This window comes from Notolabrus celidotus, chromosome 21, assembly GCF_009762535.1.
Source record: "Notolabrus celidotus isolate fNotCel1 chromosome 21, fNotCel1.pri, whole genome shotgun sequence".
In the NCBI taxonomy this organism is placed as follows: Eukaryota; Metazoa; Chordata; class Actinopteri; order Labriformes; family Labridae; genus Notolabrus; species Notolabrus celidotus.
In genome coordinates this window covers 13,427,678-13,444,282 of record NC_048292.1, presented here as the reverse complement: position 1 = coordinate 13,444,282, position 16,605 = coordinate 13,427,678, and the positions used below count along the sequence as shown (strand labels likewise).

Here is a 16,605-nt window from a genome sequence, read left to right as displayed (position 1 = left end):
CTGGAAGCATTTTCATGATCTAACATTATCAGAGCATCCCTGAAGTGATCACTCAAACCAACAACAAGCAAAGGGATGGGCCAGTTCAGACAAGGAAGAAGAAAAACACTGAATAATTAATTATCATTAAAAAGCTTTGTTGCAGGCTACTTCTTAATCTCTGCATGCTGCATAGCATGGGATTAAATCAGAAAATGTTCAGTTTTAAAAAAAAATTGGTGATAGCATTTTTCTCGCAAGTTATAAAAGAAACTTGCCTCTATTGATGTGTCTGCTTGCGTGTGCTATTTAAGTCCTACACTGTATTTGTTTCACCTTCTACCTGTGGGTCAAGTAACACTGTTGAAACTTAAAGAACCCAGCCCCAATCATATCCTAAAAATAGGTCCCCTTTAACCTGCAGTTCCCAAATGGGTGGGGGGGTTGGGAACCCCTGTGTGGTCACGAGACACTGATAGAAGGGTCTAGAGATGCCTTACAAAAATATGAAAATCTAAATGTGAAATTATTTGAAATTGCATATTTTATCCATTACTGAAAAAATATGCACAAAAATAGTTAAATTAGTAGTTAAATTGGGTTATTACTTATTAAGTAGTCACCGCTACAGACATAACATCAAATACTAAATTCTACTTCTAGCTTTTAAACATTTCTGCAAAATAAAGTAATGATACTTTGGCAGTTGTGTTCTTTTTGTGTTGTTCTCATGTCTTTGTATTGACCTATAACTGTGTTCGGGGCAGTGGGCAATGTTTAACCACCTGAGAGACAGTCAGGGTAACCAGTCTCTGGCACCGTTATTTTGGGGGTTATAGGCTTAAAAGTATGGGAACCCCTGCCTCAAACCACTACTGTATGCCAAAGCATTAAAAAGCCAATTAATAACCATTATTTTTAGAAATACACAATACGGAATTTTTTGAGCCAGTACAGATAACTGAAAATAACCTGCCCTTGATGGCCAATACACATAAGAAAACGTATGTATTTTTACAGACCTTTATTTTGAAATGTATTCATTCTGATCTTTTCCGTCCTTTGTTTATTTTTGATGATTTTGAGAGATTAACCTGTGATGACAGCGATTTTTTGGGGGAGAAAATGTCCATTTTTGCTAGCTGTCTTAGCGCCATACCTCTGTGTTATACACTTTAACTTAAAGCGCCTACGAAGAACTTTGGGTTCCTGTCGATTGTGGTGCTCTCTGACTTGTATATATAGTAGATGTACGTAGAGGTGTTTTCTAACATTTCGTCTTACTGTCTTTTAATATTCATTTCACTTTTGTGTGTGGCAGTGCAAGGAAATCGTCAGTCTTGTCACTGGCGGTCTTGTGTGCTTTTGTTTGTCATAAAGAAGCATCTGTATTAATATCAGTATGTTTAATTACCTGCTAAAGATTCATAGGCACTTTGAATTAGGTGGCACGTAAAAAATTGCATCCATATAAGATTAACTTTGTAAGCATACAACAGTGCACCTCGGTGTTTTGAGCTAATAGTGCTTCTACTCCACAGTTAATGTTTGACTCCAGAGATGATGGCAAAACTCAAAGCTCAACATGCCCATCCCTTTGTGTGACATGTCTTGAGGAACACTCGACAGGGATTTGGGACACCAAAATCCAAAATGTCTCAGACTAAATATTGTAACAGTTATTATGCAGCTTAATAGTGGTCTTTCTAAATCACACCAATAGTTTAAACAGTTTCTATTAGAGAGATTAATAAGGTGTTCCTCAAGACATGTTGCAAGCACTAGCCTAGGACTTTACCCTGACATTGTTTCTTCAAATTCGGCGCCACTAGGGAGCATAAACAGCAGGACGAAGGCCCTGACGTCGATGTGTGGGAGATCCTGAAGAATGCAAGACCAGATGAGTATGAGAAGATTGCCTTTACGTATGGTATCACAGATCTGAGAGGTCTGCTGAGGAGGATGAAGAAGATCCCAAAAGAGGAGAAGAAGAGCGAAGGTAAATCAGTGTTTATCAAATGTTTGATGTGATATGATACATCTAGCAGATGAATATCTTGCCAAAAGGGGAATCTTGGTCTCTGTTTTGATCCTTTCATTTCAAAGCTTTTGCAAAGAAACTGGAACCAGCGTATCAGGCGGATAAAGGTGGCAAGATCCGCTTGGTGGTTGATCTGGCCGACCCAACAGTTGAACTGAAGTGGTACAAGAATGGACAAGAAATCAGACCCACTCCCAAGTATGTGACTACTTTTTCTTTAGTCTGTCTTCTGCGTCTCCTTCCTTTCAACACCGCACAAATGAAAATCATTTTGACTCTGAAAATGGGTTTCATTTGTGGATCGCACCTCTTTACCACTCCTGGTATTCTGTGTTTTCATTATGTCACCAATGAAAAACACAATGGTTCACATGTTAAAGCTAAAAAACAGAGACCAATATTTAAAAAATGTGCCTTATGGGAAAGGGCTTAAAAAGACAGTACATCCAGTGTATTCTCACATCAGCCTCAAAGTTTATCATTACTTTCTTCTTCATGCACATCCAGTCTAGTCCACTCTACTGTGAACCATTGCCAGTGAACAAATAACGTCCTCTCGACCCTAATGTGGCTCTTATTATTTCTCACACACATTTAAAAAACACTTACAGAGCTAACTAAAAGATCCCAGAGCTACATTTGGGTGTAAACACGCTGTATGGTGTAGATTGTTGTCTTTAATTGCCATTAACTTCTTTATATGTCCTCCTCCGTACAGGAAAAATGTGGTACCTCCTTCACAGGTCTTTAACTAAGTCTGGCTTTGGAAACAACTAAATAGCTGCCCATCACAAATTAAATGTGGATACAGTTAGTTTAATGAAATGAATGAAATGGCCAAGTGCCATGAGACTTATGCAACTAGTTGTTTTGGGTTTATGGTCCACAGATTTTAAGTCAAAGTTTAGTCTGTGCGCTCTCATCAGCTGACTTCATCAAAAATGGTTGAATTTACCCCTTATGGCTCTTACTATCCAGCACCAAGCAGCCCACAAAGTTGGAAACTAATGGGGAGCAAACTATATAGCTACCGGCCAGGGCTGAACTATTTGATTGCAAATGTTCCTGCTATTATGTTATAATGCTCTACTACCCGGATGTAAACACGCACAGATGACAGGTGGCATCTCATAGCTTGGCAGTTTGACAGTAATTCAATCTGGAAAATGGAGGGAAAGTTGTCCCTGGTTAAACTAGTATCTGACCACTCAACTGGAGCAATGGGTAACCAGTACATGCATTAACATTAACTTGCAAATAGGACTTAAGGCTGGTGGTGCTAGCTCTGCTCACTGTAGCCACTCACAGCAAATCATGTACAAAAACATCGGTGTTTAGGTCAAAAGTTCTCAAAATTAGCTAAATTACTCGGTAAACATGACCCTTCAGTAGCGGTGTGCAGCCTAGCTTCCATGACAGTCCCTTGCCGGTTTATAGACACTATGAATTAAGATTTAAATTGTAGTGTCCAAAGCCAGTCAAAGTTAAAGCCATCTGGGAGGTTATTGCTGTTTTCTGGTTTTGGTCTCCTGTGGCTTTTTAGCCAAGGTTCCCTGTTCCGAAGACTCCACTACCAACACAACTCTCTCTCTCTCTCTGTCTCTCTCTCTGTCTTCTGACACTATTGTTAACCACATATACCCCTCCTGGCATGATTTTCTCTGTATTTGTCTGTTTGTCACGTCTTGGTGCTCCTTCCTGTCTGCAATAATCCCCTCCTGTACACTCCTTGTGCTCCGGCCACGTTACGACTCTACTGCTGACCCTTAGTCAGAGGAAGTAAGTCTATCCATCCAAATAGATATCCATTCTCCATGTTCGTTTCATGTTCTCTAGAGTTTTGTTGTGATTCTGTTCGTCATTCTAGCCTGAACCTTGGATTTTTGAAGTGCATCTGATGCATGTAAAATATCCAGTCTCCAATAGTGTCCAATACCACAGGACTCTATTTTGACTCATATTTAGTTTTAGTGACCAATGATGTGACTATTGAACTCCCTGTTTAGGTACATTTTTGAGCATAAGGGCACACAAAGAATTATGGTCATCAACAACTGCACCATGAATGACGACGCAGCTTATTCTGTGGCTGCAGGAGATGAGAAATGTTCCACAGAGCTGTTCGTGAAAGGTATCCCGATTCACCATTAACCTCTATTCAGCTATAAAGGATGAATATGAGATGTTGATTTTTTATTATCAACTTCCTCTCTCGTCTTATAGAGTTGCCAGTTAAAATAGTAAAAGGCATTGAAGCGGTGAAGACCACAGTGAATGAGAGGATTGAGCTGGAGTGTGAAGTGTCGGAGGAGGGTGCTCAAGTCAAATGGTAAGACTCTATGGACTCAACTTGTTGCAAAATGTTAAGTTAAATGTTATTTTTTACAGATGTCATTAACCCTCCTGTTAGGTTCGTTTCTCTGGAACAGCAATAGTGTTCCTGGGTCAATTTGACCTGGTGCATATTCAATTATCCAAAAGTGTCAGAACCCCAAAAAATCCCAATCAGATTTTTTTAAATCTAATTTTTAACTCTATTATTAACCATTTAAATCAAGATTTAGTCCATTGGTGTTCTTTAATTCTCACAGATCATGATTCAATGAGGCTACCTCACTCATTTTTCATTAAAATTAATGTTTAAACTTTTTTAAATGTACATTGGAAAGCCATATATATAAATACAACAGTTTTACATTACATAGATTTTAGTTCATTTTATTTCACATTTTTAATTTTTTTATGAAGTAATCTTGATAAATTAACACGAAATCTCTTCTGTCACATGCTGCCCCAATTCTTATGCTGCATTTAGCTGGTTTGGAAGGCATGTATTGCCTAAAATATTAGGCAATATAGACTTTTTAAAGGGTAAATTTGACCCGCAACATAAAAGGAGTGTTAAGCCAGGTGTCAAAGGTTACTTTATAACACAAATTTGTCTGCTGTATAGCCAAAACATTATATGCCAGTAGCATGTATAACCAAAAAAGACCCACAGTATGACGTACTGTTGTGAATATAGAAAGCAGAATGATGAGTATTGCATTATATCTAATGCTTTTTTTCCCTTCAGGATGAAGAATGGTGTGGAGGTTCCAACAGGAGTACGCTCCAGATACAGAGTTAAGAGTGAAGGGACAAAACACTTCTTAGTAATTGATGATGCTTCCAGGGAAGACACTGGGACGTACTCCATCATGGCTTCTGGTGGCACATCTGAGGCTCATGTACAGGTTGATTGTATGTAGCGTTTTGATCATTGTTTTATCATTAGTGTTTGGATGCATGCCTTTACAACTAGTTTGCACTAATCTGTTCTATACCTTTGTCTTTTTTCAAATTAGTGAAACCACTGAAAATTTACCAGGACCTACAGGATATTAAAGTGATGCTGGGTCAACCCCTCAAGTTGCACTGTGAGATTTACCCAGGCAATGTTCCAGGTCGCTGGTACAGGAATGGACAACTGATCCAGCCCAATGACCGCATCAACATCATCCACAGAAACAAGTATGTAATTTCCCCAAAGCTTTGTTTAATCACAAAGGATTCCACATTGGTGCTAACTAGAATCAATTTGGGTTTTCAGGATCCATCGTCTTGAAATTGAGACCAGCTCCCTCCATGATACAGGAGATTACACTTTCGTACCTGAAGGATATTCTCAGAGCCTTTCTGCAAAAGTTCACATCATCGGTACACAACCTGTGCTTTAGTTTAAACATCATGTTGCTATAAAACATTATTACATACTTTTGTTAAATTATGTGACTGAACGTTCTGCAGATCCACCAAGAGTGCACTTGGATAGCTTGAACTTCCCGGACAACACTGTGACAATTGTGGCTGGAAACAAACTTCGCTTGGAGGTCCCCATCAGTGGAGAGCCAGCCCCCAGGGTGGTGTGGATGAAGGGGGAAAGGGTGAGTCTTCTGATTTCTTGGTATGACAGCAACCTTTAAAAAACTGAAAAATATTGGCTACTCCCATCCATATGCTTTAGATGCCATCCGGTGCTAACAGACCTCCCATTTAAGTCTTACATCTTATTTGTCCCATACAATTTGTTTAAGGTCATTCTTGAGTCTGGTCATCGTGTCCGAGCTGAAACGTACGGCGACCAGACAAGCCTGACGATTGACGTCACTGAGCGGGAGGACAGTGGTAACTACAAGATAGTCCTGCAGAATGAGGCTGGTGAGGACACAGCCAGTGTCAAAATCAAGGTTGTTGGTAAGTGATCACAAAACACAACAACAGAACAAATTAAGAATGTGTTTACCGAGTCTTAAACATGGCTGTTATCTACAGACATCCCTGACCCCCCAGAGGCTCCCTTGGTCCCAGAGGTGGGTGGAGATTGGTGCTCTATGACATGGGAGCCCCCAAAATATGACGGCGGTTCGCCAATATTAGGTAAAGGCATCTAAATCATTACGGCAGGTTAAATGTATGTGTTAGAGTTAAATAACAAGCTTCTAATTTTTCCCTAAAGGGTACTTCATTGAGAGAAAGAAGAAACAAAGCTCTAGATGGATGAGACTGAACTTTGACCTGATCAAAGAAACAGCATTCGAACCCAAGAAGATGATTGAAGGAGTTCCATATGAAGTGCGAATCTTTGCAGTCAATGCCATTGGTGTGTCAAAGCCCAGTGAACCGTCCAAAGCCTTCACTCCTCTTGGTGAGTAGCTCAAAAATCACCTCGATAGGCCACTGACCAGTCTACATACTGGTCTTTGGGCTGTTTCTGACGATAATCTGTTGAGGACAGCCTTACATGATGCTTCAGTTTATCTACTAGCTGTTTCATAATAATGGAGGAAATTTCAAAGCGTAGGCCTCTGACAGTGCCTGCGTGATCTGCACTTGGTAACCCGTCAGCACAGCTGTTCCTCCCTAGACCCCACCATCCCAAGCATTCTGACAGTGACCTCCAGCAGACACGCAGGAGCTTTAGAAGATATTAAATATGTCTTTATAATGGCTGCCAAATCATCTGGGGATTAGAGGTTTAGGAGATCAGGTCTGTCAGAGGGTTCAATAGGAGTTAGATATGATTCAGAATACAAGAATAGAAGGCCAGAGTGGGAGTTAATGAGATCTGAAATGGAGATTGATAGCATTCCAGCTAGAGGATGAGGCGCCTCGCTCCTGTGTTCCTGACTTGCCAAAATGGATGTTTTCCGATAAGGTTCATAGCCATTGTTGGAGAACGATTGAGGAATGGTGGCTATAAACCTTCTAATCCCTAAATCCTTTACCTTCACTCAGCTGTGACCAGCGAGCCCACCATGCTTGTCGTTGATGATGTCACCGACACCACTGTGACTGTGAAGTGGCGTCCTCCCGAGACCATCGGAGCAGCGGGTCTGGATGGATACTTAGTGGAGTACTGCATAGAGGGAGGTGAGGCCACTTTAAACCTCCCCGTTTTGACTGTTCCGAAAGGGGAAAGTGAGGAAACCCTTAGATGGTGGATTAAATGAAGTAGTCGTTGTTATATTGTTCCACAAGTTTGCAGACAACTGAGAGCTAATACAGCCAAGGGTAACGCCTTGAATGTTTCACAGAGTCCAATGTTTAAAAGAATGAAAAACAAGATTGTGCACCATATGGTCCAAATCTGAGGGAAAGGTGTTTATGGCTGTTGCTAAACTTGAAGCCAGGGTTAAAGGCAGCTGGCATATGGCGGGGAAAGACACATAATGCTTGGGACAGAAGTTAAACCCATCCACACAAAACTCTGCAATGACTATATTAGGACCAGTCCAGTGTCACCATGCCCATTTATATCAGAATTAAGAATACATTATACACACTAACCACCTGGACATTCACAACATGCCATCTAAAAGAGTTTGTGACAAAGATTTTAATGACCCATTTCATCTGGTCTAGTGAACCTCTATGTTATTGTCCTTTTTTTTTATTGCTTTAAAAAGACCTTGAATTTGAAGGAGAACATTTTTTTTAAGTGCTGTTTGTTTTTTTCCTGATAGCTAATGATTGGATAGTATCCAACAAGGAACTGACGGAGAAGACCAAGTACACTATCACTGGGCTGACTCCAGGATCTAAAATCTTAGTTCGAGTTAGAGCCATCAATGCTGCTGGAGCCAGCTCTCCTCGGACCCTCCAGCACTCCATCTTGGTCAAAGAAGTTATTGGTGAGCTGCTGCCTTGATACTTCTTCTGGAGTCACCTTTTCTTATCACAATTTAAACATTTTTTTTAAATGATATTGACAATAATTATCTTAAATAAGAAGGTGTCTGGAATCATTCCTTACTCAAACATCATTTGGTCCATCCCACTACAGAGCCACCCAAAATCCGAGTCCCCCGACACTTGAAGCAGACGTATACTCGAAGAGTTGGCGAGGCAGTCAACCTTGTAGTGCCATTCATGGTAAGCACTCTCTGAATCTCTATGAATATCCACTGCACCTCTACGCAGAATGATAAACTCTGCGTGGTGTTTGCAGGGCAAACCCAGGCCAAAGGTCACCTGGCTTAAAGAGGGCCAGCCCATTGAGCCAACGCACGTCAGCATCCGCAACACAGACTGTGACAGCATCATCTTCATCCGTAAAGCAGAACGCAGCCACTCTGGGAAGTATGAGATGACTGTGCAGGTTGAAAACCATGTGGACACAGCCATTATTGACATTCAGATTGTAGGTGAGTGAATGCAAAAGAAGACCAGAATTCAATTGATTGAGGTCTTGTATAATTTGTCTTCTCTGCCTTTCGCCATGTACAGTAATATGTTCGCAGGGAATTAAGTATCGATATGTTGCTTGGATGGATTTTACCTAGCTGCTAAGAACTGCATGCTGTTTTAGCTGGGATATATTGCCTCTTTCTTTGCTTATGTTGCAAAAAAGCTACAAAAATACATTACATCCACTTAATCTTGTACTTGTATTATTTTTTAAACCATTCTCTGGTTGTTAGACCTACCTGGGCCTCCTCAGTGTGTGACGATTGAAGATGTCTGGGGGGGTAACGTCGCTCTGGTCTGGACTCCTCCAAAAGACAATGGCAACGCTCCAATCACAGGCTACACCATTCAAAAAGCAGACAAGAAGACAATGGTAGATCAGTTTCACAGCTAAAAGTTATGATAACAAACGATGCACTTACATTTTTCAACTAATGCACTATGATCTTCTTCATAGGAATGGTACACATGCATTGAGCACTACCATCGCACCTGTATCACCATCACAGAACTGGTGGTCGGGAATGAGTATTTCTTCAGGATCTACTCGGAGAATATGTGTGGCTTAAGTGAAGCTGCCACCCAAACCAAGAATAGTGCCCTAATCGTGAAAGAAGGTAACACTGACTGATCCATAAGATGGTGAATGTTTGTGTGTGGTTGGCCCTTACAATTTCTGATGAGGGAAAATGTTTCCAAAGTACAAACTTTGGAACAAACCACTTAGATTTCACATGTTGAAAATGTCTGTAAAGTTGCTGTTTCATTTTCCTGCCATGTCTTTCACAGGTGTTATCTAAAAGGTACTGTCAGTGATGTTTTCCCCCCTAAAGTGAGCCTGACTTTACAGCCTCACTTTGAAAGCTAAAAGGGGTTGGGGCTATGACTGACAGGTCCTTGAACAGTGGTGTCGTATACTCAGCCGATGATAAACCAAAAGCACATTGTCTTTCCCTCATCACATAGGGATTTCCCCACATGATACCGCTCAGCACCAGTATCATGCAAAACCCCATTCCTTTACCCTTACCCCAACAGGCATGCAGGTGAAAACACACAACTTCGATGACCACGACTTCAAGGAGGCGCCAAAGTTCACGCAGCCACTGATCAACACGTTTGCCATTGCTGGTTACAATGCTACTCTCAATTGTAGTGTTCGTGCCAACCCAAGGGTAGGTGGGAGGACCACAGGTAAAAGTGTAGAATACACATTATATACAACAGGTAAATGTACAGTACATGTTGGGAATGTTATAATACCAGTTTTCTGCCAATTGTACCAAAAAAACAGTTAAAAGATAGAAGAAAAAAAAACTGGGACTAGTATTTTGAAAGCTGGGAATAATTGTTGTAGTTTTGGTGATAACAATATCAAACCCAGCAAATTAACTACTGAACTTTGAGAGCATTTCTATAGAATAAGAACGCTTCAATGATTTTACAGTTTTTGACAAAGCACCTTCTAAGATAAACTCAAAGGAGTCATGACGAATGCCTGACGTGGGACTGGATTCAGTCAAATAGTCTCAATTAAAACCACCGCAAACGTTCTGTTTTTGTTTTTTCTTAAGTTATATTTTTGGGCTTTTGTTGCCTTTATTTGATAGGACAGCTGAAGAGATACAGGGAATTTGGGGAATAGAGAGTGGGGGAAGACATACAGGAAATGGTCGCGGCAGGGAATCAAACTGGCGACTCCTGCAACGAGGACTGTAGCTTCTGTATGTGGGGCGCTTAGACCGCTAGGCCACCAGCGCCCCAAACATTCTGCTTTTTTAATGTACTCGAGTTACATTCTAGACCGAAATATTACAAAAGGGGAGGAGTTTTGTAGGCACATCAAATATCACAGAGATTCCAGGAGGTATGAATGGTTTCTGGTTGAGTTGCCTCTGTACACATATATGAATGGAAACAAGGCTTCAAACTGCGTATTTTAAAGATCCATAACAGTTTACATCTCACTATTGGGTAAAAGAGATGAAAATGAGAATTTGAAAATTTCCATTTAAAATAAATCTATAGATTCTTGGGAAAGCAATAATTGAGAATATGTACTATTTTCATACGTCAGCAGTTACTTTGGTAAGTAATCATAACTGACAGGAACTATGGTCAAAACTCTGGATACTGCTTCAAAGGTATGAACTCCAATAGTAAAGATAAAGGGGTGACTGCCTCTTGAATTAAAATTATCACTGTGCTGATGTCTCTGTTATCTGACCACAGGCAAAAGTGATCTGGATGAAGAACAAGATCACCATCCTTGACGACCCACGCTACCGTATGTTTAGCAACCAGGGAGTATGTACTCTGGAGATCAGGAAGCCCAGCCCTTATGACGGTGGCATGTACACCTGCAAGGCCATCAATGACCTGGGAGAGGCCCAAGTGGACTGCAAGCTGGAAATCAAAGGTCAGTGTGGACCATAGGGCAATCTCTTTATGTGAATCTGGTTTCCCAAAGCCTTCATAGTTTTATTTCTTCACTTCTTTGGTGCTGAAAATTCAGGTATATCTTTAATCATTGTTTCTTTGTTTAAAAAAGTAAAGACAAGAAAGCTAATCCTGTCAAAAACAGAGACAAAGACAACTTTGGGAAACCAACTTCATCGGGGTACTGTACTGTTTGAACTGTGTGTTACAGTCTTGTGAAGGGCTGACCACATAGGCCATGGACATGTAAGTATGTGAGTTAGGTTACACCAGCTGGTTGTAAATTGACTTCTAAGTTTTTTATGAAAATTCACTAAAAGAAGCATCACCATCAAGGCTTTAAGACTGTCTTAGCTAATAGACGTGTGCAATGCGATTTTAAAATTGGTTACTATGAAAAAACAAAACAAAGCCCTCTCCAAGCACAAGCCATCAACTTTGAAAGAAGACAGTCACTGTTGCATCAAAAGCTGTTATCTCCTGTTTCACCAGCCTCCTCCTCTCTACCTCCTTTACCTCAGTCACTGTTGCATCAAAAGCTGTAAGCTTTATAACTGCTGAAATTACAGCTTAAAGATAGACTAAAATCAGAAATGTATGTTCAAATTAATAATCTGAAGGAGATTTTTTGTATTCTTTTGAATGGGAGAGAAAGAAACATTGCTACCCAATGTTGTTGAGCAATCGGGGCTAACGTTGTCATTAATGCTAGCATAACATTTTCTAATTTGGGGTAAAATGTGTTTTTGTGGGTTTATGAAATGGAATTTAGAAGTAATTAAATGTAATGTCTGAGGTCTCTGTGTAAGTTGACTACTAGTTAGCTAACATTAACTTGAACAGTTAGCTAATTTTGCTAATTAGCTGTTGAAACTATCAGGTTTAGTCGACTCAACAATGAAACGTCATCACCTCGCTAGTTTGCTTCAGAAATTACTAGTCGGTTGAACAAATTTTTACTATTTTTGTTATTGTAGGGTATGTTTTAGCTGTAGCACTGCCACTTGTAACTGAAGTTAATGTTGTAGGGTAAGCTAAAGTTGTATGGTGGTTGGTTAACTTTCAGATAACCGCTGGACTGGAACAATGCATAACCAGTGCATGTATGACCAAAGACTGATGGTGCTAGCTCTGCTAACCTTAGCCACACTTGGCAGAACCAATTTGACAGAATTTACCTGCAGACTTTGCCATCTTGTGTTTAGCCTTGTTAGATATATAATGCTCAAATTTGACTGTTTACTTACCTTTAGACTAACTGGTCAGTCAAAATTTAGGTTTCTCTTTTAACAACCAGGAAGTCACTTCAGAACATCCCTGGTTGCAACCAAGTGGCCACCTCCGGCCTCAAACTATGAAGCCCATTCGGAAGTGTTATAAACTGTGATTGATCGAGAATCCTCTTGAGGCTGGTTGCAGAAACACCGGAAACCACATAGACGATATTTGCAGCATAAATAAACATGTCTACAGCCAGGTTGAAAAAACAGCTTGGCTCTTAATAGCTTTTTTCTGTATCGGCACACAGGGGGGTGAATTTTCTTCTAACGCGGCGGTTCAGAAGATATTAAGATTACGAGTTTTTCCCCAAATAAGGACATGACTGACTTAACTCCCGGACGGGAACACATAGCTGTTGGCTAGGAGGCTCAAACTCCGCCCATTTACGTCACACTTTGACTGGTTTAGTTCAGCATTTCCAATATGGCTGCCGCCGTTGATTGGCTTCAAAATAGAGCTCAGGAACAGATGGCTGATGTCCCGGATACTACATCCATATTTTATACAGTCTATGGATGCAACCGGCAGTTATTGGATGTAGCAACCTTGCAACAACTAATCTCTATTTGGAAAAGTGGTAACCTGTTTTACTTTAGTATTGTATGGGTCTCTACTTATGTTAAAACTTGGCTAGATGTGACTTTATGAACAGCTTGTGTAACTGGCTCATTGACACCATTTTTTAAATATTTATACCATGTAATAGTGACATAATAATCTGTTAATCATTGTGTGCAGTTCACATAATATCTGGTGACTATTTTCCATTACCACCACATGTACAGGTTTATCCCCTCATGTTCCAGCCATCCTGTTCATCATCACAACACGCCACCTCCACACACAGTCTTAACATGTAGAGCTGTGGTGTTTCTGTGTTGTCTTGAACTTCTCTCCACAGATTCCAGTGCCACGCAGTTAACTCCTCATATAAAAGAGATCAGTAATAATTCAACTGTATTCCCTGGTACACACATATAACTCCATGTAAACATTATGTTAACCCCTCTTCTCTTCTCTCTCCCCCAGTCCAAACTCAAGAATTGTGAATGTATGTTCTCACATAAGGTAAGCTTTCATATGGTTATGGCATATGAAGCTTATGTCATTCATTATGCATCTTTCAGCCAGCTTGTAACCTCGCTTTTTGCGATGGAAAGTCAGCTTTTCTTCCTGAGAAACAAAAAAACGCGTGAAATTTGGCATTAATGAAACAACAACACTGGGCTGGCATGACAGCTTGTGCCCAAATTATTCTGTTCTGCTCAGCTGGCTGAATTGAATAACCCTGTTTTGAATGTTATATTTGACTGCCATGTTCTTTTGGTATGGTGTGATTTCAAAGACTACCTCTCCAAGAAAAGGTGAGTGAAATGTTTTGTCAACTTGCTAATCCTTGCTGAAAAATCCAGAGCAGCACCTGTGGAGCCTGGGACTGAGTTTAATGCTTGATGACGTGACATTGATAAAGCTTTGTTGCTGCTAAATACAATAGTGTAGATTCCAAAGTATACTAACTCTGAATATTTGTCTTTTGTTGTATTCTGTGGCCAAGTTGTTGGAGAGTACACTCACTGGACTACTAGGAGTATGACGTGGAGAGTACTCTTAAATGAGACACCTGTCCTTTAGTGGTTAAATGTATGGTTAAGGGCTGTTTACGGGGTCATAATTGCCTCATCTGACACCTACCCGGTGGTAGAATTTATAGGTAATAAAAGAACTATATAGAAATGACTGATCTTGTTGCAGATGGTCTGGTTTGCTTTTGTAACTCAGATGGGAGCATCAGTTTTTTATTTCAGGGTGTTTTATAACCAGACAAAAATCCCTTACAGGAGCTTTAAAGTAGTTAAAGAACCTCCACCTTGATCAGCTATGATTATAAAATGCTAATTTGTACATTAGTCACTCTGAAATCAAACTATGTGAATCACTGAAGGAAAAAGGGGGCAACTTTACAAAATCTAAAATATTAATCATATTCTGGTTTGTTTAACACTTTTTGGTGAATTAAATTATTCCATATGATCTTCATAGTTTTGATGTCTTTGGTATTAATCTACAGTGTTTCAAATAATTAAAATAAATACAAACCCTTGAATGAGAAGGTGTTTCCAAACTTTTGACTGGTAGTGTATAGGGTATGTATTTTTTTGGTATTGGTACAAGAATCTGATACAGTCAAAAGGTGGCCCTACTTGGAATATCAGTGGAAATAGCTTTTCCTTTATATGAGCTAGTCTCCTCTTTCTTTTCATTCACTTTCAAGTATAGTGAACTCCTAAGACTCTCCTCTTTTCATTCTGTTATCTCCTGTTTCACCAGCCTCCTCCTCTCTACCTCCTTTACCTCTCTTCCTCTCTCCACATCTACTTCTCCCGGCAATATTGTAATGGATGTTTCCCCCCCCCCTCTCCCCGCTTAGGAGGCTTCACCTTCTACGAACTCATGCAACGCGGAGTGCCCCTACACCTGATCGACAAGTACATGAACGAGCACAAGATTGTCGAGCAGGAGAAGTAAAAATTGGACAGAGTGAAATGAGACACTTTAGCTTTGCAGACAACTGCCCCCAAAAATTGACCCTTTTTCTCTCACCTACGGAGGTCAGCGGCCTGAGAATGGATTGGACGGATGATGGAGGGGTGTGTGGGTGTGGGGGAGGGGTGTACTGTTCTGTGGTGTGGCATGCTGTGTGCAGTTTTGGAGCTAGTATTCATAGATTAAAAAAAAAAATCTACTTCTTTGTCACCCTTTGTTTTAAGACTCTGTTTCAGCTCAGACGCATGTCAGCAGTGTGCTGGTTCTCTCTTTGACAAGTACATGTTGTGTGTAAAAAAAAAACATTCAGTATAACAGTAACATAAAAATGCAGTATTTTCATGTTTATAGTTGGGAGTGTCTGTTAAAGATGGTGATTTATTTCTGGAGGTGCAAAAGAAAAGAACAAAGAATGTATAAACTAAGGTTGAGTGTTCGTGACATGTCAGAACTTATAAATTGCAAGAAAAAGAAACATGCACATCTAAATGTTGGATGTACGAATGTGTGAACCCTCAGAGAAACTCACATAATAGTTTATTTCACCTGTTTTCTGTGTAGGTTATTCATGTCTAATAAGTAAGGGGTGGAGATGTTACAAGCAGTCCATACCCTGCATGAAAAATTGTGCTTTTTGGATTCATGCTGGACTTGAGGTTTCATTGATGCCCATTCATGTGCATGCCTTTGTAATTGTCACCCATGAGTTGCAATAAAAATTAACGTAAAAGTAACGATGGTCCTGTTTTTGTTTGAGATGATTAAATATATATATATATTTAATTGAGCTTAATAACTCTTATAACATATTGAGTCTACTCTGTGGAGTAATACTCAGATATAGCAACCTGAAAAATACTTATTTCACATAACACAGCTTACATAGCTTTTTTTTAAAATGGCAGTTATTTAAAACAGAAGCTAATCATTTTAAGCTAGTTGAAGAGTTGTTTTTTATTTGAATTCTTTTATCATATTTTTAATTTGTACTTAAAGAAATATCAGACAATGAGTGTTGACACATTTATTTCATGATTTTTAAGAAATCTCATTTAGCCCTGAGGAACCTGGTGATAGTTTGTTTGATAAGATACACTTACTAGATGTTTTCCTAGCTTATTCTAGATGCAAGTCAGCTAAACCAGGGCTAAATTACTAAATAAGTAAAAGTTTTTTTTAAAAATGCTGATTCCTCGAACATGCAGATTGGAGAAGGCATTAAGCTGCGATACCGTGATAAGTAATTTTCTGTTGTTCAAGTACTCTTAAAGCTGGGGTTGGTTGTCAGATTTAGATACACTTTTCAGTATACTGGTTAAAATGATCTTTATGTCCCGATGGCAATTAATACATAATGTGTTCTTAAAAAAGAGCTAAAAGAAGCCGCTATTTACAGCCGGAGTAAACCTGGGAAAACACTTACCAATCCCTGCCATCAGGAGCCAAATGATGAAACCAATCAAATCCCGTCCTGCCGTTCTGCCCGCTTCCTGCAAAGCGTACATTTCATGTTTGTTTTGTGCTTGATTAAATGTACAGAAAACTGTATAACTGAATACATTCAAGCAAATAAAGTCATATGCCAAAGTTGG

At 39.8% G+C, this 16,605-nt stretch overlaps 1 protein-coding gene and 1 long non-coding RNA gene across 2 annotated transcripts in view; one reads left to right on the top strand and one right to left on the bottom strand.

The window, feature by feature from the left end:
- The window catches only part of mybpc1 (myosin binding protein C1), a 33,325-nt gene extending 17,578 nt beyond the window's left edge, over positions 1–15,747 (top strand). Inside the window, exons 11-32 of the mRNA XM_034673058.1 lie at positions 1,812–1,978; positions 2,086–2,218; positions 3,791–3,799; positions 4,027–4,151; positions 4,244–4,349; positions 5,097–5,263; positions 5,368–5,533; positions 5,613–5,719; positions 5,810–5,946; positions 6,097–6,256; positions 6,335–6,439; positions 6,519–6,707; positions 7,298–7,432; positions 8,026–8,193; positions 8,346–8,434; positions 8,511–8,706; positions 8,983–9,122; positions 9,207–9,366; positions 9,788–9,924; positions 10,982–11,168; positions 13,499–13,537; positions 14,898–15,747. Of these exons, the coding sequence (XP_034528949.1) occupies positions 1,812–1,978; positions 2,086–2,218; positions 3,791–3,799; positions 4,027–4,151; positions 4,244–4,349; positions 5,097–5,263; positions 5,368–5,533; positions 5,613–5,719; positions 5,810–5,946; positions 6,097–6,256; positions 6,335–6,439; positions 6,519–6,707; positions 7,298–7,432; positions 8,026–8,193; positions 8,346–8,434; positions 8,511–8,706; positions 8,983–9,122; positions 9,207–9,366; positions 9,788–9,924; positions 10,982–11,168; positions 13,499–13,518 (2,803 nt within the window). The 3' untranslated portion in view covers positions 13,519–13,537; positions 14,898–15,747. The remainder of the gene's footprint in view (positions 1–1,811; positions 1,979–2,085; positions 2,219–3,790; positions 3,800–4,026; positions 4,152–4,243; positions 4,350–5,096; positions 5,264–5,367; positions 5,534–5,612; positions 5,720–5,809; positions 5,947–6,096; positions 6,257–6,334; positions 6,440–6,518; positions 6,708–7,297; positions 7,433–8,025; positions 8,194–8,345; positions 8,435–8,510; positions 8,707–8,982; positions 9,123–9,206; positions 9,367–9,787; positions 9,925–10,981; positions 11,169–13,498; positions 13,538–14,897) is intronic.
- LOC117804730 overlaps positions 1–16,605 on the bottom strand; it is a 28,968-nt gene that overhangs the window by 10,566 nt on the left and 1,797 nt on the right. Inside the window, exon 2 of the long non-coding RNA XR_004629237.1 lies at positions 8,989–9,088. This is a non-coding gene — a long non-coding RNA (uncharacterized LOC117804730). The remainder of the gene's footprint in view (positions 1–8,988; positions 9,089–16,605) is intronic.